Here is a 21819-nt window from a genome sequence, read left to right on the forward strand (position 1 = left end):
TATTTTCTAATACAGTTGTGCAAAGATTCATAGCTGCCTCAAGAAGCAGCAATTTTTTTTTTCATGAGAAAAATTTTACCCTGTTTAGGCATAAAATGGCTTCCACTTGCCTGGGACTTCCCAAATGGCTCAGTGGTAAAGACCCTGCCTGCCAATGCAGGAGATGTGGGTCTGATCCCTGGATCAGGAAGATCCTGTAGAGGAGGAAATGGCAACCCACTTCAGTATTCTTGCCTGGGAAATCCCATGGACAGAGGAGCCTGGTGGGTGATAGATAGTTCATGGGGTTTCAAAGAGGTGGACATGACTGACATGACTGAACAGACACACACACAGTGCCTGGGGCAGGGGTGGGTGAGGTAAAGGGGATTCATGCATGGTGGGGGTGGGTGACTGGATTAAACAACTTTTAACCTTATTGCCAACCCGGGCCCTATGATTTGAGTTCTGCTGGTAAAGGTTGTGTTTATTGAATCATAAATTTCATTTTAGCTGATCAGCTATAATCTGATCTGTTTTGAAAAATTTTAGTGATACATTTCTATGTAATTACTTCTGTTCAAATTCAAATTTCATTTGCTATTTCTCCCTATCTTTTCCTTCTCCTTCTCTCTCCATTCCAAAAAGCTGATGATTAATATTTCCATTTTACTGTAAAGATGCATAAAGTTTCAGAAAACACAGTAGCAGACAGTGATGTGAGGACAGAGTCAGAGACAAGAAGAATACTTCTGAGATTCTTAGCATCAACTGTGCCAAAAGTAAATGCAGATCTGACAAATGACACAAAATCATTACCTCGCCATTTCTTTTTCTGCTGATTGGATTTTTAAATACAAGGGCCCAATTTTCCATAGAAACAGATCAGATTTACAGCAAATACAAAAATTGCATCTTTTATTTATAAGGTTAAAAATCTACCCAAATACTTTTCATTAAAATCATGTGTCTGTAATATTGACTTTCAGAGGGTTAGTCAAGCATTACATAACTTTGTTTCTTCCTGTGGGAATTAATAAGCAGAGACCTGAAGGTCAATCTCCTCAACACAGTTCCTGAGACTACCAATTCTGACCTTGATTACTTGATTCAGTTTGATACTGAAGTAGTTGTGAGATATGTGAGGAAATACACGTGCTCACTCTCCTTTCTCCACTCTCTGCTTTCTTTCTAGAGGAACATCTTTTGTGAGAGCAACCTCTAGCCCCAACTCCATTCATGGACAATTATGGAACTAGGACATCAACACGTTTTTAACCATTAGTGATTAACATACAAATATAACTTCCTGATGTTCAAGCTGGTTTTAGAAAAGGCAGAGGAACCAGAGATCAAATTGCCAACATCCGCTGGATCATAGAAAAAGCAAGAGAGTTCCAGAAAAACATCTATTTCTGCTTTATTGACTATGCCAAAGCCTTTGACTGTGTGGATCCCAATAAACTGTGGAAAATTCTGAAAGAGATGGGAATACCAGACCACCTGATCTGCCTCTTGAGAAATCTGTATGCAGGTCAGGAAGCAACAGTTAGAACTGGACATGGAACAACAGATTGGTTCCAAATAGGAAAAGGAGTTCGTCAAGGCTGTATATTGTCACCCTGTTTATTTAACTTATATGCAGAGTACATCATGAGAAACACTGGACTGGAAGAAACACAAACTGGAATCAAGATTGCCGGGAGAAATATCAATAACCTCAGATATGCAGATGACACCACCCTTATGGCAGAAAGTGAAGAGGAACTCAAAAGCCTCTTGATGAAAGTGAAAGCGGAGAGTGAAAAAGTTGGCTTAAAGCTCAACATTCAGAAAACAAAGATCATGGTATCCGGTCCCACCACTTCATGGGAAAGAGATGGGGAAACAGTGGAAACAGTGTCAGACCTTATTTTTCTGGGCTCCAAAATCACTGCAGATGGTGACTGCAGCCATGAAATTAAAAGACGCTTACTCCTTGAAAGGAAAGTTATGATCAACCTAGATAGCATGTTCAAAAGCAGAGACATTACTTTGCCAACAAAGGTTAGTCTAGTCAAGGCTATGGTTTTTCCTGTGGTCATGTATGGATGTGAGAGTTGGACTGTGAAGAAGGCTGAGCGCTGAAGAATTGATGCTTTTGAACTGTGATGTTGGAGAAGACTGTTGAGTCCTATGGACTGCAAGGAGATCCAACCAGTCCATTCTGAAGGAGATCAGCCCTGGGATTTCTTTGGAAGGAATGATGCTAAAACTGAAACTCCAGTACTTTGGCCACCTAATGCGAAGAGTTGACTCATTGGAAAAGACTCTGATGCTGGGAGGGATTGGGGGCAGGAGGAGAAGGGGACTCCAGAGGATGAGACGGCTGGATGGCATCACTGACTCGATGCACCTGAGTTTGAGTGAACTCTGGGAGTTGGTGATGGATAGGGAGGCCTGGCGTGCTGCGATTCATGGGGGTCGCAAAGAGTCGGACACGACTGAGCAACTGATCTGATCTAATAACTTACTTATTTTGAATCATACTATATCTTCTGTTGAGAAGACTTTGAAAAAGTTAGGTAGATAAAATAGGGATAGGAAGTTACACAGAGGGGAGAAACCTGGCAAGTCACACTCTGTGGAGTTTACAGTACCATGTTGGGAGGGCACCCACACGCCAAAGGAACTTACAGAGACAACCCCTACAATCAGGACTGCGTAAGACTGTCTTGAGTAAATCTGGGCTGGATTGAAATCATTCCTATAATCTTTAAACTGAATGCCTAATTCCTTCTGAGGACTTAGTTCTTTATTCTAAGGATAAGCTGAAGCTTCAATACTTTGGCCACCTGATGTGAAAAGCCGACTCACTGAAAAAGACCCTAATGATGGGAAAGATTGAGGGCAGGAGGAGAAGGGGGTGACAGAGGATGAGATGGCTGGATGGCATCATAGACTTAATGGACATGAGTTTGAGCAAACCTTGGAAGTTAGTGAAGGACAGGGAACCCTGGTGTGCCACAGTTCACAGGGTTGTAGAGTCAAACACAATTTAGCGATTGAACAAAGATAAGCAAGGATAAACAAGATAAAGAAGGGATTATGGAGAAAATATGAGGATGGAGGAAGTTACATAATTTTCAAATGCTTAACGTTTTCTTTCTGAACCATGTTATGCTAGCATTTAAAGACCAGTGAGTAGATCATTGATTTACACAACCTCACTCCGTACCTTCCAATGTTTTATACAGCTTCAAGCACACCCTGCCAAATAATGTAGTCTTTCCTACATTCAATATAACTTCAAATATGTCTCTGAGAACAAAACATACATGTGAAAAAGTATGCCTTTGCTAAGCATGAGTAACATGCACGTACTTTTCAGAGAAGTGTTTCTTAAACTTTATTGTGTGTTCACATCCCCTGAAGACTTTGCTAACATGCAGATTTTAATCCAATAGGTCTTGGGTGGGGCCTCAGATTCTGCATGTACACCAAGCCCTCAGGTGATGCTGATGCGGCTAGTCCACAGACCACACTTTGAGGAGGCTTTAGACTATGACAGGAAAATCCAGCACTGGCGGGAAATTAACACCCTCAAGGTCATTCCCACCTTTATATTTGTTTCCCCTGAGTTCTTTCACTCTTTCCTGTTTCACCGGTATGAGACAATTTCAGGACCGAGCAGAGTGGGCACACACACACAAAAATTCTAAAATTACAACTTCAAGTGAAACAATAATAAGATTTTAAGTTGTCTCAAGGGTAGGACATAATTTTTGATATGCATGAATTATACATACTTCATGCAATTCACTGAACAAATACACAGTAGCCTATGTATTTCCATAAATGAAGCAATATGTCTGCAAAATTTAAAGGAAGCTTAATTAATGTACAGCACACCACTTCATGTGGCTTCCCTCATAGCTCAGTCGGTAAAGAATCTGTCTCCACCTGGATTTGATTCCTGGGTCGGGAAGATCCCCGGAGAAGGAAATGGCAACCCACTCCAGAATTCTTGCCTGGAGAATTCCAAGGACAGTGGAGCCCGGCAGGCTACAGTCCATGGACCTCCAAGAGTCAGACACGACTTAGCAACTGAATCACTCATCATCATCACACCACTTAATTGTCAGGCGTCTCTAGAGAGTGAGGTGATCTGAATAAATCAAATTTTCTAGAAAAGTTCTGCTGCTGCTGCTGAGTCACTTCAGTCGTGTCCGACTCTGTGCGACCCCATAGACGGCAGCCCACCAAGATGCCCTGGCCCTGGGATTCTCCAGGCAAGAACACTGGAGTGGGTTTCCATTTCCTTCTCCAGTGCATGAAAGTGAAAAGTCAAAGTGAAGTCACTCAGTCGTGTCCGACCCTCAGCGACCCCATGGACTGCAGCCTTCCAGGCTCCTCCATCCATGGGATTTTCCAGGCAAGAGTATTGGAGTGGGGTGGCATTGACTTCTCCTTTTTACATTTCTAAGTGTATATAGTTATTTTTCTTCTAAATCTTTCTGTAATTAACATATTCAAGACTTGTCAGATATACAAAACAAGGTTTAACATATCTACAATTATTCAGGGTCAACAATGATTACTCTATAGAAAGATTGAGGGGAAGAGAAGGAGGATGAGATGGTTGGATGGCATTACCGACTCAATGGATATGAGTTTGAACCAACTCCAGGAGACAGTGAAGGACAGGGAAGCCTGGCGTGCTGTATTTCATGGAGATGCAAAGAGCTGGACACAACTTAGCTACTGAACAATAACAATAGGAGCTTCTTAGGTCTGTGTGGGACTCTGCATTCCTATACAGTAGAGTCCTAGAGTGTCCTTTGGGTGATTCTCAGCTTATTTCCAGCAAACTTCTGCCTGCTTCCTACATGATCAGCTGCCATTGCATACTGCTCTCTGATCACCCTCCTCTTATAATTTTTAATCTGCTGCCTTCTTTTTCATTTAATATTCTAGGGAAGATTCTAACTTCTTTCCTATTTCCCCTTTGTTTGTTTTATTAATTCAGGTGCTCTCTTTCAGGCTTTTGGGTTACTGTCTATCTGAATCAGTACAATCATTCCAGCGTACAGACATCATCAATTTAATCCCCATTAAGCATCTCTTATCATGGCTACTGAATACTCACTGATCCTGGTGTCCTTACAGTACTGGACCAAGTATTGTCCCATAACTTTTAGAAGATGATTATACTCATGGACATTGAGAAATTCCTGCTTATTATGGGATAGTTCCATTATCTCCAAGGGTATATTAACAATTCCAACTACACCTTCACCAAGTCTGGAAGAATAAATACATATATAAATTATGTGAAATTAAGCTGAGAAAACAGAAAAGGTTAGTATTTATCTTTCAAAATCAATTAAAAAAATAAATTCAGTCATTTGGTCCAAAGCATGTCAAAGTTAATAAGTTATAACTGTACTTTTTAATGTAAGTCTATGGTCATTCCGGTTGTGTTTGGTCCCATAATATAAAATTTCTTAATATGTCATTACTGAATTAATATGACTCCTTTTCTAAACCTATAACCTGACATGGGGAGTCAGGGTGAGTAGGAAAATGAGGCCTTGAAGCAGTAAACACCCCTAACAATCCCTTGCAGAGATAAACTGACACAGTCCTCTTAACAATGCAGGCCAGACGGTCGCTTTTTATCATCCTTGTTTCACCTGTCAGGTTGGATTTCTCCTCATCATTGCAGAGGTCCACGGGTGCTCAGTGAAATCTATTAAGGGAATATACAGGCTGTACTATCTGAGAAAGGAATATCCTGATGGATAAACTTGATTTTTTTTCACATTTCAGCAGCCCTTGATGTATGTGGCTGGGCTCTTCTGCTTAGTGCTGTAACCTGTTTGGGGAAAAGGCGTCCAGAAATCGGGCTTTTCAGGGGCTCCCAGGGCCTCTGCCTACGACTGGTGCATAAGCCATGCCTTCCCAATTTGGGGCTTTCCATCATGTTTTCCATCACTTTCCCTTTCCACCCTGCCCTTCCTTCAACTCTTCATTCTATAAGCCTATATTTGGGCATCATTTCTTCCAGGAGACCTAACTTAACTTTCCCAGGTTTGGTTTACTGCCCCTCCTAAGAGGCTCTTTTTGCACCTGGTCCTTGCCTATAACAGATATTTGTTTGTTCATTTATCAATTCATTCATGCTCAGCACCTGGTCCCATGCCAGAAACCAGGAATACGTTATGAATAAGGAAGATAAGGTCCCTGTTTATGAGGTTTCTATTAAAGGCTGAAAGCCATTACGGGTGACAAGATAATTTCAGATGGTGTAAGCGGTGTAAGCAAAACACAGCAGGTGCCATAATATGTTAAGAGAGATAAGGTGGAAGGAGTGATGTCAGAGGCTAATTTTAATTAGATAGTCCAAGAGACCTTCCTGTGGAGCAGATTTCAGAGCTGATGCCTGAGTGACATGCTAGGACCATCAGTAAGAAGATCTGAGGACAGAAGGTTCAATGCAGAGGAAATAGCAAATGTCAAGGCCCAAAGGTAGAAACGCGTTGAGGACGTTTGAGAAACAGGATGCCTGCCGGTGTGCAGGGAATGCTGTCAGAGGGTGGTGTCGGAGCAGGTGTCCCCGAGCCAGGCAGAAGCCAGATCACTGGCAGAATATGGAAACCAGTGCTACTGTACATGCACTGGGATTTTAAGCAGGAGAGTAAACTAATTTATATTTTAAAAGATCATTCTCACTGTTTCCACACAATATAAAAAATATGTATTTATACACTTGTCCTTCTCACTGGACTATAAGTTCCTTAGCAAAAGGTAGTAGGTCTTCACCATTTTGTCTGCAGAGTTTGGTACAGTGCCTGGCACAGGGTACTATAATACCAGTGCTTGCTGAATAAACAAATGAATGAATCATGACCTCCTTGAGAGTGAGGGGACAAGATGAAGAAATGTTCCCCTGAGCTATCCTATTGCTCATGGTTATCCTGTCTGATTCTGTAATTTTCTACAGTCTCTCTTCAGGGCTCTACGTAATTCACGAGAGCAGCTTGTGGAGCTTCAGACCGACCGCTGGGAAAGCACCAGAATGTATTCCTCTGGAATCCAGGCAGGCTGGCGAGTGCTAAGAATATATGCTCATGCAGGTAACTGGCAAGAACTCCTTCATGCTGGGGCTACACAAAATGTTGAAAGGGTTGTGTTACAAGACTATGGATTTTTCTTTTCTAAAATTTCTTTACTCTGCTTGCATTATTTTTTAATTGGAGAAATATCAGCAACTTCACCCAAGTAGATGGCACAGAAATGGTAAAATTTCCAAAAGTGTGCTTTTTCCTTAGAGCAGGCATGCAATCCTACTGATATTATAAATTAGGCAGATGAATGCCTGCACGTTAATGGGAAGGGTGGATGGGGAACACGACACCTGCTCCCATTATGATTAATTACTCATCTAACTCCACAGACAGGATCCTACCACATCTTCCCTCATCCTGCCTGTGCCTCTGAAAACAAAAACATACTTACAAGGACTTCAGTTTCAACTGTGGGCCGACTTTCTCGTGCATTTTGATCAAGCGGTTACTACTATAAATGAACATCCCAGCTTGGCTTCGGTTTTCTATGTTCACACCAAAGAACAGGGTGAGTGTCCTTGCTTTTTTTAATTCTCTAGCATTACATTTAGAAAGTTAAAAAAAAGATCATTAAGTAAAAATATACATTTTACAAACTAATAATAATTAAATAACTCAGAAAGTAAACATAAAGGAACTATATATATATATAAAATATCCAGGTATTGTGCAAAACCTAGTTGGCGCACTCAGTATCTCTCTATAGCCAAGCATTTTGCATAAACACGATCAGCAATAACCATACCAGTCAAACATAAGCATTCCTTTATTCACAAATGAGTTTGCCAATTTAAATTTATACGAACTAGAAAGTGCAGCAGAATCATGAAACATTAACTGGCCTAAATGTACATTGCAGCATTTTTGAAAAATAATCATCTGACCATGTGAAAATGTAGGTATTTCTAACACTGAATGCGATTTCTAACTTTCAGCATGTTCTCAAACCTCTAAATATTCTACACAGATTCAGTTCAGTCGCTCAGTCGCGTCTGACTCTTTGCGACCCCATGAACCACAGCACGCCAGGCCTCCCTGCCCATTACCAACTCCCGGAGTTCACCCAAACCCATGTCCATTGAGTCGGTGATGCCATTTAACCATCTCATCCTCTGTTGTTCTCTTCTCCTCCTGCCTTCAATCTTTCCCAACATCAGGGTCTTTTCAAATGAGTCAGCTCTTCACATCAGGTGGCCAAAGTATTGGAGTTTCAGCTTCAACATCAGTCCTTCCAATGAACACCCAGGACTGATCTCCTTTAGGATGGACTGGTTGGATCTCCTTGCAGTCCGTGGGGCTCTCAAGAGTCTTCTCCAACACCATAGTTCAAAAGCATCAATTCTTCGGTGCTCAGCTTTCTTTATAGTCCAACTCTCACAGCCATACATGACTACTGGAAAAACTATAGCCTTGACTAGAGGGACCTCTGTTGACAAAGTAATGTCTCTGCTTTATAATATGCTGTCTAGGTTGGTCATAACTTTCCTTCCAAGGAGTAAGCGTCTTTTAATTTCATGGCTGCAATCACCATCTGCAGTGATTTTGGAGCCCAGAAATAAAGTCAGCCACTGTTTCCACTGTTTCCTCATCTATTTGCCATGAAGTGATGGGACCATGCCATGATCTTAGTTTTCTGAATGTTGAGCTTTAAGCCAACTTTTTCACTCTCCTCTTTCACTGTTTTCAAGAGGCTCTTTAGTTCTCCTTCACTTTCTGCCATAAGGGTGGTGTCATCTGCATATCTGAGATTATTGATATTTCTCCTGGCAATCTTGATTCCAGCTTGTGCTTCATCCAGCCCAGCATTTCTCATGATGTACTCTGCATATTAGTTAAATAAGCAGGGTGAAATATACAGCCTTGACGTACTCCTTTTCCTATTTGGAACCAGTGTGTTGTTCCATGCCCACTTCTAACTGTTGCTTCCTGACCTACACAGATGGGAATGTGCCAAAAGATATTCTTCAGTTTTCTTTTTCCATATTCAAAGTAAATCAGAGTTAATGAAGCATGTTTACAAGGAAAACAGCTTCTGTTTTTCTGACTCTATCTGCTGTACTATGTTTTATGTGACATTAGCATTAAAAGTATAAAAGCAGAAATTAAGAGACAGCAGAATACACAAGAAACCATCATAAGAGCAGGAGGCTGAAAAGCACTTGCATGTAAGAACCAGAAAGAGGGGCATGACTTCAAGTACAAGCTCATCTTTGTAATAACCATATGACTATGGATGAGCCACTTCAACTTTTCATCTCGTCTGAAAAATGGGAATTGTATCCGTCTAGCCACTTGGGATGCCATGAGGATTAAAAGAGAAGATATTCAGCATGAATCTGGAAGACTTTAGGTGCGTGGCAAATGTCATTCTCCTTTTCCACCAAGAATGGTATCAAACGTAGTTCTTTCCCTCCACTCATCCTGTAGCTCCCCTCATTCCACAGAAACAGCTTCTTTCTTCCCAAATTCATGATCATGGGCTATTAAAAGTAATATAATATACTTGCTGGACTGATTAAATATATCTATCATTAAAGGACAATAATAAAGCTTCAGCAGTCCTTCTATGTGGATGTAATGACAGAGATTAGACATTATGACATTAGATTTTTTGAGGGAGTTACTGACATGAATATATTATGTATTTTTAAATGCACCAACATGTAGGGTTAAATATATATGAATCAAACTTTTTCTCAAAAATGTCTACTCTATAATTAGATCCCTGCTGTTTAACTAAAAAGAATACGGACTTTGTAAAGAACCCCAAACAGAGTATTAGAGGGTATGATGTAATCACTCTGTGATATGGCATACTGATTGTCTTCAAATATTAAAAAAAGCATTTTGCTATAAAAACAAGTCCACCCCAACTAGCATTATTATAAAATATGTTGCTCACCTTTTTTTTTTTTAATTTTATTTTATTTTTAAACTTTACATAACTGTATTAGATTTGCCAAATATCAAAATGAATCCGCCACAGGTATACATGTGTTCCCCATCCTGAACCCTCCTCCCTCCTCCCTCCCCATTCCATCCCTCTGGGTCGTCCCAGTGCACCAGCCCCAAGCATCCAGTATCGTGCATCGAACCTGGACTGGCAATTCGTTTCATACATGATATTTTACATGTTTCAATGCCATTCTCCCAAATCTTCCCACCCTCTCCCTCTCCCACAGAGTCCATAAGACTGTTCTATACACCTTTTATGTCTATCATTGTGATAACAAAAAAGTCATCAACCAGCTCTTTCTTTCTGAAGACTTTAAAGTGGCCTTTGCTTTTCAGTAAAGAATCCTAAGGCAGTTATTTATTGTTTATTTTGATACATGCATACTTAACAGTTCAAATTTAAGTTGTGAGGAAAGTTATGGTTATATAGTGGGCTTCCCTGGTGGCTCAGACAGTGAAGAATCTGCCTGCAATGCAGGAGACCTAGGTTCAATCCCTGGGTTAGGAAGGTCCCCTGGAGAAGGGAATGTCAACCCACTCCAGTGATTCCTAGAGAATCCCATGGACAGAGGAGCCTGGTGGGCTACAGTCCACGGGGTTACAAAGAGTTGGACTTGACTGAGCGACTCACACACACATGGTCATATAGCACATCACAATTCACATATACCAAAACACGCTGAAAACCAGTAACATGTCCCTAAAAATTTATTTGTAAAAGTTACCACAGTTTTCAAAGCCTGGCTTAACTTGGACAACAGCTATTATTTTCAGTTTAATTTGTTTGACACCCGAGCTGGACAGCAAGTCAACCTTACCAATGTAAACAATGGTTTTGTAATACAGGCTTGCTATTTTGATTTTAATTGTATATAAGTGATACTTTTACCTGAAATATCATCCATCTTAAATTTAAAGCAGTACTGGAAGATGGAATAAACTGGGACTAACCATTCAGAGTTCAAATAGCAGAGGACATAGAGAAAGTGAAGCTGCCAGGTGACCCCTTGAGCAGTTCAGTTCTTCATCATAAAATGATGAACAGCATAAAATGTCACAGGCTAAGGAAGAGAAACTGTCATAATAATCACCAAATCTGTCTACAGTGAAATCAGAGTTTGTTTTAATATAGTGCAGAGGGTTCCAACAAACAGAAAATCTCCTGTCTTACCTCTGCTTCTCTTGAAGAATCTTCTGCTTTGCTTTAACATCTTCCAGAGCTTTCTGTAATACATCCTAGAAAAGTACATTTGGTTAGGAGAGAACATAATGCCATTAAATTAATGAGAGCTGAGTTGATATTTACTATCCTATTATCCAGAGGTTTCACAAGGGTAACAGAGATAGGTCACACTGCCTAATGCAATTCTACCACAGTAAATACTCAATAAATACTTGATAGATATGAAGTTCCAACAGCTAAGAAGACAAACCAAATCCAAGCCCACAGTTCTCTTTTTGCGCATATTCCAATGTCTTCTCTGTCTTTAGAGAAAGAGTCACTGCTCCCTTTAAAGTCACAGTGGCTTTCACACAAACAATGTGAAAACCTGGGGAAAGTCATTCAGTGTACCTGGCCTTTGTCTGTGAGAATGGACAGTGCTTCATCATGTGATCTATCACTAAGGCTTTTTTCAGGAAAAAACAGAAATTGTGACTACAAAATTTTATCAAAGGCCAAAAGAAAATGTCTCCTCTATATCAAGTTCCATACAGTCCTCACTAATACTCCCCAAACTTTCCCCTTATAGAATATCCCATCCCTGGATTTTCTCCCTTTCAGAGTGCCTCCATACCAGTGCCTGCCTGTCTTTCTTTTCTTCTAACTTGATATATCAGCTCATTCCTAACTCTAGTATCTTCCCTCCAGTCAGACAGAAAAGAAATAATGCATGATCACTATTTCACAAATAAGAACAAACTTTTAACGTGCTCCATCCACCTGATATGAAAGATGGGCATCTCATTTGATGGGTAGACCACGGAGTGAACCTATTTTCATTGACTTGTAAAAGAAAATGGTAAATGCTTGGTAAGTATTGCACTTCAAATTCAACCACTCAACTGCCTAGAGGAATTTAAGAGGTCAAAAGCTGAGGTCATTCTGCTTAGCTCTCTTCTCTGAGTTAAAGAAGTCAGTGCATATCAGAGCAACAAAGCAAGTTGCTCAAAGACATTCCCACCTTTCCTGTCAATAGACTTAGAGCACAGAGCAGAGAGGCAGTGAGAGGTAATGGGCTCAGGCAAGAAGAAGGGAGGTCCTGACCCATTAGAAAGCGTCTGTTTCTCTTGTCATGCAAATACATGAAGCTAAGGAAATTGATTTTATTTTAAGAGACAAAATAAAGCTCAAATTTTTCTTTAAAAAATCTGTAACAATAAGATAGGTCTACATGTACCTTAAAAAAAGTGAAAAGAAATAAGTAAAAGAGTTTTGGGAAAACCATGTAGCACTTTGGGGAATTATCATGTGCTACTCTCTGACTTCATCCCATATTCATGACGGTTAGATATGAGAGCTCTTCCTCACACACAGCCTTGGTCCTTGAAAGTTTAAGAGCAAATTACAGAAAGAATTCCTACACTGAGACTGCAGAAGAGGAAGAAGGAAGGGTAGAGTAAAGCATTTTTTTCTCCAAACACCCCCTTACCCCATGCAAGCAAAGAAATATGCCAAATGATAAATATGCACCACAGTAGAAAGTCTGGTACCGTATTTTTGGTAAAAGTTAGCAAACTTACATGTCCTGCAGCAACATTCTTTTTCTCTTAGTTGCTATGTATTGTAATTAATAATAATAGTTCTTTACAACCTATCTTACTCATGGGCATATTGCAAGGATTACAGAATGTTTATGAACTGTGTGGAATAACTCATAACAAAAGAGCTTTGCAAGCTGGAAGCACTGTTATTAATATTCATAATTATAGTATATAACTCCGGGCAATAGAAAGAAGCATTGCTTATTAGTGTTCTCTTTGCTCTCCCCATTCATTTAGGTCCATAGGGAGCTATAATTTGAAGAGATATTTTCAGGGAGACTTGATAGGCTAGTTTTTTCTTTTAGCTTTTCATTATTTTCTCCCCTTCTTTATACTTTTCCCTTCATTTTAAAGAAATGAGTTGTGATGCCCTTCCCCACTGTTCCCAATTCACCCCACGTTTAGTTCATCTTTGCTCTCAATCTCAGCCTGTCCCCGACTTGCTGAGTTTCCTCCCCTTTCTCTGCTCTCATCTATTTCAGGTCAGTTCAGTTCAGTCGCTTAGTCATGTCCGACTCTTCGCGACCCCATGAATCGCAGCACGCCAGGCCTCCCTGTCCATCACCAACTCCCAGAGTTCACCCAGACTCACGTCCATCGAGTCAGTGATGTCATCCAGCCATCTAATCCTCTGTCGTCCCCTTCTCCTCCTGCCCCCAATCCCTCCCAGCATCAGAGTCTTTTCCAATGAGTCAACTCTTCGCATGAGGTGGCCAAAGTACTGGAGTTTCAGCTTTAGCATCATTCCTTCCAAAGAAATCCCAGGGCTGATTTCCCTCAGAATGGACTGGTTGGATCTCCTTGCAGTCCAAGGGACTCTCAAGAGTCTTCTCCAACACCACAGTTCAAAAGCATCAATTCTTTGGTGTTCAGCTTTCTTCACAGTCCAACTCTCACATCCATCCATGACCACAGGAAAAACCATAGCCTTGACTAGACAAACCTTTGTTAGCAAAGTAATGTCTCATCTGTTTACCTTGTGTTAAAATGAACTTTATCTCCTCAGCTTGTTTAAAGGTTTAGGAAGTAAGTGATAAGAGACAACTATGTACAGGAAAAAGCAAATGACCCTGTTCGCCCTTTAAGAAGACTATATGTCATACCTTGGCAGAGGAAGACAAAGAAGTTCTGTCAGAGTAGTTTACTTGGATTTGTGCTTCTTTCAAGATGAGTTCAGCTAGAAACAGAAGCAAGATAATTCAATAAAATAAAATTCTTTCAAACATCTTTAAATGAATATTACATATACATAATATATACATGACCAGTAAGAATGGCTTACAGATAATAATTTCAGAAAATTCTATATTCCTTCTACAGTTTTCACACATTCCAAGGTTAGGTAGCTATATAGTGTTTCCTCTAAGGCATGACAACTTACAGAGCACACACTTGTTGTCATTTAGTTACCAACTCATGTCGGACTCTTTGCAACCCCACGGACTGGAGCCCACCAGGCTCTCTGTGTCCATGAGATTTCCTGAATACTAGAGTGGGTTGCCATTTCCTCCTCCTGACCTAGAAATCAAACCTACGGCTCCTGCCACCATCTCCTGCATTGCAGGTGGGCTGCCTATGTCTGAGCCACCTATACATAGACATACAAATTCAAAAGTCATGACTGAATGTTTGGTTGACTGAAACTCTCTAAAATCCATGAAATATGGATTCAGAGCTACTCCTCACTCCTGGATCACTGGGGAAGGATTACTTTGTCCTTTTGTGGGAGGACTGATTGTGTATAGCATTCTGTCTTAAAGTGGAAGTAACATCAGTCTCTAAAATCATCTAACTCTACAACGGAACAATGGGGGTTTCTTTTTTTTTTTTTTTATTTGGCTGTGCTGGGTGGTTGTGGCACATGGGATCTTTAGCTACGACATGTGAACTCAGTTGTGGCATGTGGGACCTAGTTTCCTGACCGGGGATCGAACCCAAGTCCCCTGCAGTGGCAACACGGAGTCTTAACCACTGGACCATCAGGGAAGTCCCTGGGGTTTTCTGATGCACATCAATCTAGTTTCAAGTGTGTCCTTAGAATTTAATTATTTTTGTAATAATAAATACATCATATTTAGACAAAACCAAAGATGGAAAATGTGTTATAAAGTTCCTGAGAGGGAGGAATTACATTTGACTAATTGTGGTTATTCCTGCAATGGTGAGAGCAGCGTTCAGTTCAGTTCAGTTGCTCAGTTGTGTCTAACTATTTGCCACCCCATGGACTGCAGCATGCTAGGCCTCCCCGTCCATCACCAATTCCTGGAATTTACTCAAACTCATCTCCATTGAGTCCATGATGCCATCCAATCATCTCATCCTCTGTCATCCCCTTCTCCTCCCACCTTCAATCTTTCCCAGCATCAAGGTCTTTCCCAATGAATCAGTTCTTCACATCAGGTGGCCAAAGTACTAGAGTTTCAGCTTCAGCATCGGTCCCTCCAGTGATTATTCAGGACTGATTTCCTTTAGGATGGACTGGTTAGATCTCTTTGCAGTCCAATAGACTCTCAAGAGTCTTCTCCAACACCACAGTTCAAAAGCATCAATTTTTCGGGGCTCAGCTTTCTTTATAGTCCAACTCTCACATTCATACATGACTAACAGAAAAACCATAGCTTTGACCAGACAGATCTTTGTTGGCAAAGTCAAGTCTCTGCTTTTTAATATTCTGTCTAGGTTGGTCATAACTTTTTTTCCAAGGAGCAAGTGTCTTTTAATTTCATGGCTGCAGTCACTACCTGCAGTGATTTTGGAGCCCCCCAAAATAAAGTCAGCCACTGTTTTTCCAGTGGTCATGTATGGATGTGAGAGATGGACTATAAAAAAGCTGAGCACCGAAGAATTGATGCTTTTGAACTGTGGTGTCGGAGAAGATTCTTGAGAGTCTCTGGGACTGCAAGGAGATCCAACCAGTGCATTCTGAAGGAGATCAGTCCTGGGTGTTCACTGGAAGGATTGATGTTGAAGCTGAAACTCCAATACTTTGGCCACCTGATGCCAAGAGCTGACTCATTTGAAAAGACCCTGATGCTGGGAAAGATTGAGGGCAGGAGGAGAAGGGGACGACAGAGGATGAGATGGTTGGATGGCATCACCGCCTTGACGGACATGGGTTTGGGTGGACTCCTGGAGCTGGTGACGGACAGGGAGGCCTAGGGTGCTGCGGTTCATGGGGTCAAAAAGAGTCGGACACGACAGAGTGACTGAACTGAACTGTTTCCACTGTTTCCCCATCTATTTGCCATGAAGTGATGGGACCAGATGCCATGATCTTCATTTTCTGAATGTTGAGTTTTAAGCCAAATTTTTCACTCTCCTCTTTCACTTTCATCAAGGGGCTCTTTAGCTCTTCTTAGCTTTCTGTCATAAGGGTGCTATCATCTGCATATCTGAGGTTTTTGATCTTTCTCCCGGAAATCTTGATTCCAGCTTTGTGCTTCATCTAGCCCAGTGTTTCTCATGATGTACTCTGCCTATAAGTTAAATAAGCAGGGTGACAATATACAACCTTAACGTACTCCTTTCCAGATTTGGAACCAGTCTGTTGTTCCATGTCCAGTTCTAACTTGCTTCCTGACCTGCATACAGATTTCTCAGGAGGCTGGTCAGGTGGTCTGGCTTTCCCATCTCTTTAAGAATTTTCTAGTTTTTTGTGATCCACACAGTACAGCCTATGTCTCAGAATAATTGCTCAATGAATGTTTGCTGATTAAACGGACAATAATGATGTAGGCCATATAACAATAATGATACAGGCTACAAGCAATTACATACCTCTCTTTACTGCTTCTTCTGCCTTTTTAACTTCACTTTTAAATGCTCCTTTAAAAGAAGATGTGACATACAGATACTTTCTGAAACAAAATAGGAAAGAACATAATCAAGTCCGATTATCATTTTAAAGTTCACAATGCAAAAATACACCCTAAGAAGACTATATACTCCAGAGACACATTATTATTCAGAAAAATTCATCAAGTAAGTTGCATTCAGCTGTTAAATCAGCAAAGTTTATAACTAAGAAAAATTCCTTGCTTTGTAATATTGAGCCATTTTGTTTCTGTAGGGAAACTTCAGGAGAGAGACAGGAAAATCTCTGCCCACACAAATATTCACTTAAACATGTAAAATGTGATAATTTCTTAAAAAGAAAATTTTCTATTGAACTGCTTCATTATCAAAGTTTCTGGTTAATATATCCATCCTTCTTACCCAGAGCATCATTGATACTGGGTAAACTGTTTCTCCCTCTCCGTAAATAATTATCTCTAACTGAAATGCTCAAAAACACACATTAATGTATCATTTTAAACTACTAAAACATTTTTCTAATTTATTGCTCAAGAAGCCTGTTTTCAAGGTTCAGGGTTTTACTGAAAGCAAAGATACTGCAGAACAATCACAGAGAAAGAAATGTATATATATTTTTTCCTCACTCAAAGTGAGCAAAATAGAGATGAGAAAGGCTCTGCAGAATCAGAGTTTCTCTGAAAGCAGTTGAAACTATGTTTTTCTATAATAGAGGATTCCTGGAATAAGGATTTTAAATGCTGGTTTAAATCATCATAGAGAGAAAAACTCCAGATCAATATTTGGTCTGAGAATACTCAAAGCTCTGTATACTTCATTCTATAACTTTTGCCTCTCATATCCATGTAGACTTGGAAGCTTACAATTCTCTGATAAGGCAAGTTTTAGATAGGCAGTGAGAGGTAGATGGAGAATTCTAGAACATCTTTTGAAGCCAAAACATTTTAGACATGTAAAAAGAGAAATTTGTTCGTGCAGAGGAGAGAGTCTAAATTTATTAATGTATATACGCCCAATGAGTCTATGCCAGGGATAGGCAAAATATTGCTCATGGGCCAAATTAAGTCAGCAGCTTGTTTCTATTATAGCCTAAGATCTAAGAATTTTTTTCCCCATTTTAAAGGATTTTAAAAAAAAGGAAAAAATTAGGTATCTGGATATGTCCAGATACCTACTCTCAGGCCTTTTATAGAAAAAGTTGACCAGTCCCTAGAATCTAGGCTAATATCAATGGTTTTTGAATCCGAGCTTGATCTAGAATTGCTTTTCTATGCTCTGGTTTTTAAACAGTGTCAGCAGTAGTGCAAATTCTTCACAATACAAACAGGTCACACATAATTTACATGGCTGTTAGCTGGAGTCTGTTTTAAAACTCTTCCATTATCTCAACAGAAGCTGTACAGATATACTCTGGACAGAACACCATCATGATTAATCAAGATTTGGAGCCCCTTCTATCTGGGTTAAAAGCCTTTGTTTGTCCCTTACTAGGAGTACAAATTACAAAAGACTGAGCAAATGACTTCATTTTCTGTGATTCCATTTCCTTATCTGTAAATTGAGATAAAAATAGTGATGTCTGTCTCACAAGACTGCTAAGAGAATTAAAGATATCAGCATAGCTAAAGAACTTAGAATAATGCTGCTTCATAGTCAATTGACTTAATAGAATATGTTTTACCTAATAAATACCTTATAAGTTGTGTCTATTAGATATATGCTATAGAGGAAATATTAGTATGTATTTTAGAGATAATATGGAGAAGGAAATGGCAACCCACTCCAGTATTCTTGCCTGGAGAATCCCATGGACGGAGGAGCCTGGTGGGCTACAGTCCACGGGGTCGCAAAGAGTCGGACACGACTGAGCGACTTCACTCACTTAGAGATAATATACATTGGGAATATGAAATAAAATGAGTAGTTGAATCAGTTCTTTATCTTTTAAAAATCTGAAAAACTTGTGGAAGTGTGCCTAATTACCTACAAAAAGGCTTAATGCTAAAAAAATCAATAAAAACAAAAAACCTCACTAAATGACATCCTAAATTCATCTACTGCAATGGTTTAATGAATAATTCAAGTTATAATAACTATGTATCTTTACCTCTGACTTCAATGTTCATTTTTCAAGAAGATTTACACAGTCAGTACAAGAAAGGAACACTCATAAAAATCTAAGATAAAGCAATTCTCAATTTGTTCCCTTGATTTTCTTTTACAATAAACGTGGTTCATTTAAATCATAACCAAGGTATATTTCAAATCAGTCTCTGTTACATTTAGAGAACAACAAAACCTAAGTTTTAAAGTAAGAAATCATTGACCACTATACACTGGAATTATCATTTGCTTTTTAAAACAAAATCACGTATTAATCACATAATTATTTTTATTTGAATCACTTAAATTGAATCTTTATTTAAAAAGTCAAAATGAAATTAAGGAGAAACTGAACAATGAGGTACTCCTTCAAAGATGATGTGAATTACACTACTCAAGCATTTTTAGAGACTACATGTTTACAGACAAGAAAACATAGGTGGCATAAAAAGGTGCCAACTGTGCATTAGTGCTTAATTTTAAACAACAAAAACAAAAAAATGCTCTCTCTTCATGGCGTGGGTCATTGAGATAACCTGGTCTCAGATAATGTGTACATCTCAGATGACGGTTTGAATTTTATTATTCCATGGACAGAGGAGCCTGGTAGGCTGCAATGCACGGGGTCACAAAGAGTCAGACACGACTGAGTGACCAACACACACACACCTCACAACAGTTAAAGAAAGCTACGAAATATATGTGATTTTGTAAATCTGGTGTAGTAAATCTGCTTGTTTTCATAAAAGAATGAATCTTTGTGCAAATCCCCATCCATAATCAGAAGCCCCCATCAGCCTCACACATTATTTTTTCCTACTCGTGGTCTCTTGAAGATAAAAATGCTTCTGAAAATCAGAGTAATACTGGAGGAAAAAGAAGAGAATCCATCTACTTCTACTCCTCAGCCTTGCAACATTCCCTGCAAGGGAATGGTGTCCCTTCTAGAACTGGGCTTCTAGTTTCTCAGTGGTTAGATTGGTTTCAACACCATCTCCCAAACTCTGAATATACTTGACCTCTGCCCTCACTGGATGTTGTGGTCTCTGTTTTCACTTTGTTTCTGCCTTCTCTCTTTGCCTAATTCTGCCTCATTTTATGTCTCCACTCTTCCTCACACATTTCACCTTCTACATCCCTACTTTATTCCATCAATGAAATTGCATTCAAATGTTTTGCTTATGTCCACTTTTTATATAAATCAATTTATTGAATATTTTCTTTCTAATAGAGCTTAAAAACATAAGGTGAATGAAAAGTATTGAGGGAAAATGAAAACAAACACAATAAAAAATAAATAATAAAAGTTTTGTTCCTTAGAATGGCAAAAATAAAATAAGAAAATACTATTAATAACACATATAGATTTGGAACCACACAAAAGCTCACTTACACAACTGTTGGTGTAAAAATAAATTGGTCTCTACTTCTTGGAGGATAAATTAACAGGGCCCCTCAAAATTAACAGTGTATCTATCTTCTGACTCATAATTTACTTCTGTAATCCATTCTACAGAAATAATCATATTTGAGCATAAATATGCATATCTCAAATAATGCCCAAGCATATCCAGTTTAGCACTGTAACAAGGAAAACGGTATTTTACTGTCTGGTGGCTTATATGGTAAAGAACCTGCGTGCAGTGCATGAGATCCAGGTTCGATCCACAGGTCGGAAAGATTCCCTGAAGAGGAGAATGGCAACCCACTCCAGTATTCTTGCCTAGAGAATCCCAGGCACGGAGGAGCCTGACAGGCTACAGTCCATGGGGTCACAAAGAGTCAGACACAAGTGAGCAACTAACAAACACACACAATGAAAACCATAAAACCTAACTACACATCAATAAATAGTTAAACCACAGAGTACTATACCATGCATCTAACAGTGCCAAAGAAAGATTTCCAAGAGAACTTTTGTAAATTAAAAAAAAAAAGTTACTTATAATTTTATGTTTAAAAATTGTGTATGTGGTTTATGTGTATGTAAATATGCAGAAGACGATCTGGGAGGGTATTTATTAAACTCCAGGCAGAGATTCTCCTTTGGGGAGATTACAGATTGCTAGAGCACAGAGTGAATGACAAGTGGTAAAGGGAGCTTTTAGTTATTTGATCTTCTCCAGTATCGAACTCTGTACTGTTTGAGCGGTTTTTTTTGTAATTTAAATTTTTTGCTGTGGCGGGTCTTTGTTGCTATGCACGGGCTTTCTCTAGGTGCGGCAAGTGGCGTGTAGGCTCAGAAGTGTGACACATGGGCCTAGTTGCCTTGCGGCCTGTGTGATCTCCCCTGATTAGGAATCGAACACGTGTCCCCTGCATTGACAGGAGAATTCTTACCCCAGGGAAGCCCCTGTTTGAGTTTTAATTAATAAATTTTACTATTTTAGGAGCAAAATGGAACCACATCCCCTAGAGAGAAATAAACCCCTAAAGAGAAATCAAAATATAAAAAAATATTGAGTAATTTTTAAGACTTTATGTGGCAAAACTATAGACTGTAGCATAATACAGCACTTTGAGTGACTGTTTTAATCAGAATCACCCGCAAAAATTTAAATTTTCATTGGTTTTTAATGCTCATACTTACATAATTGGTCCAAAACATGTTGGCTAATATAAAACAAAGAATTTTTTAAATTTTAAGTTGAAAAAACAGACAACAAGAAAATTAAAGTTCTAAACTTCTAATTATGCAGAAAAAATCAGCCCACAGTTATGAATCACAATATTATAGTACTCACAACCATAGTTATTTTCTTTTTAAGTACAAGTTTGCCTGATTAGTCACACTATAAAATAGTTATAGTCCTACATTATTTATCAAAACATCTAATGAGGCATGATCAAGAATTTTCTGGCTCATATGATGTGGACAGCAAGACCTGGGTGTCAGATAGACTTTTCAAACTTAGTATGTCCAGTACAAGTGGAAAGAATCCCCATCACCATTCTCCCTGACCCCCACACACGCACCTCCCATATCATTAGAAGGCTTTCATGGCTCCTTGTCTTCATGTCACATCCAATCTGTCAGGAGGTCTGTGGACTCTTATCTTTACAATCTAAAGATAATCTAAACACGTGTAATCTAAAC

The 21819-nt window shown here is 39.4% G+C and overlaps 1 protein-coding gene across 6 annotated transcripts in view; it reads right to left on the minus strand.

The window, feature by feature from the left end:
• MORC1 (MORC family CW-type zinc finger 1) overlaps positions 1-21819 on the minus strand; it is a 171297-nt gene that overhangs the window by 94947 nt on the left and 54531 nt on the right. For all 6 annotated transcript variants that reach the window (XM_025283715.3, XM_044941636.2, XM_044941629.2 and 3 more), the window contains 5 exons: positions 16584-16663; positions 13910-13983; positions 11215-11279; positions 7480-7623; positions 5108-5262 (listed from right to left, as the gene is read on the minus strand). In XM_025283715.3, coding sequence (XP_025139500.2) covers positions 5108-5262; positions 7480-7623; positions 11215-11279; positions 13910-13983; positions 16584-16663 — 518 coding nt within the window. The remainder of the gene's footprint in view (positions 1-5107; positions 5263-7479; positions 7624-11214; positions 11280-13909; positions 13984-16583; positions 16664-21819) is intronic.

This window comes from Bubalus bubalis, chromosome 1 (assembly GCF_019923935.1).
Source record: "Bubalus bubalis isolate 160015118507 breed Murrah chromosome 1, NDDB_SH_1, whole genome shotgun sequence".
Taxonomy (NCBI): Eukaryota; Metazoa; Chordata; class Mammalia; order Artiodactyla; family Bovidae; genus Bubalus; species Bubalus bubalis.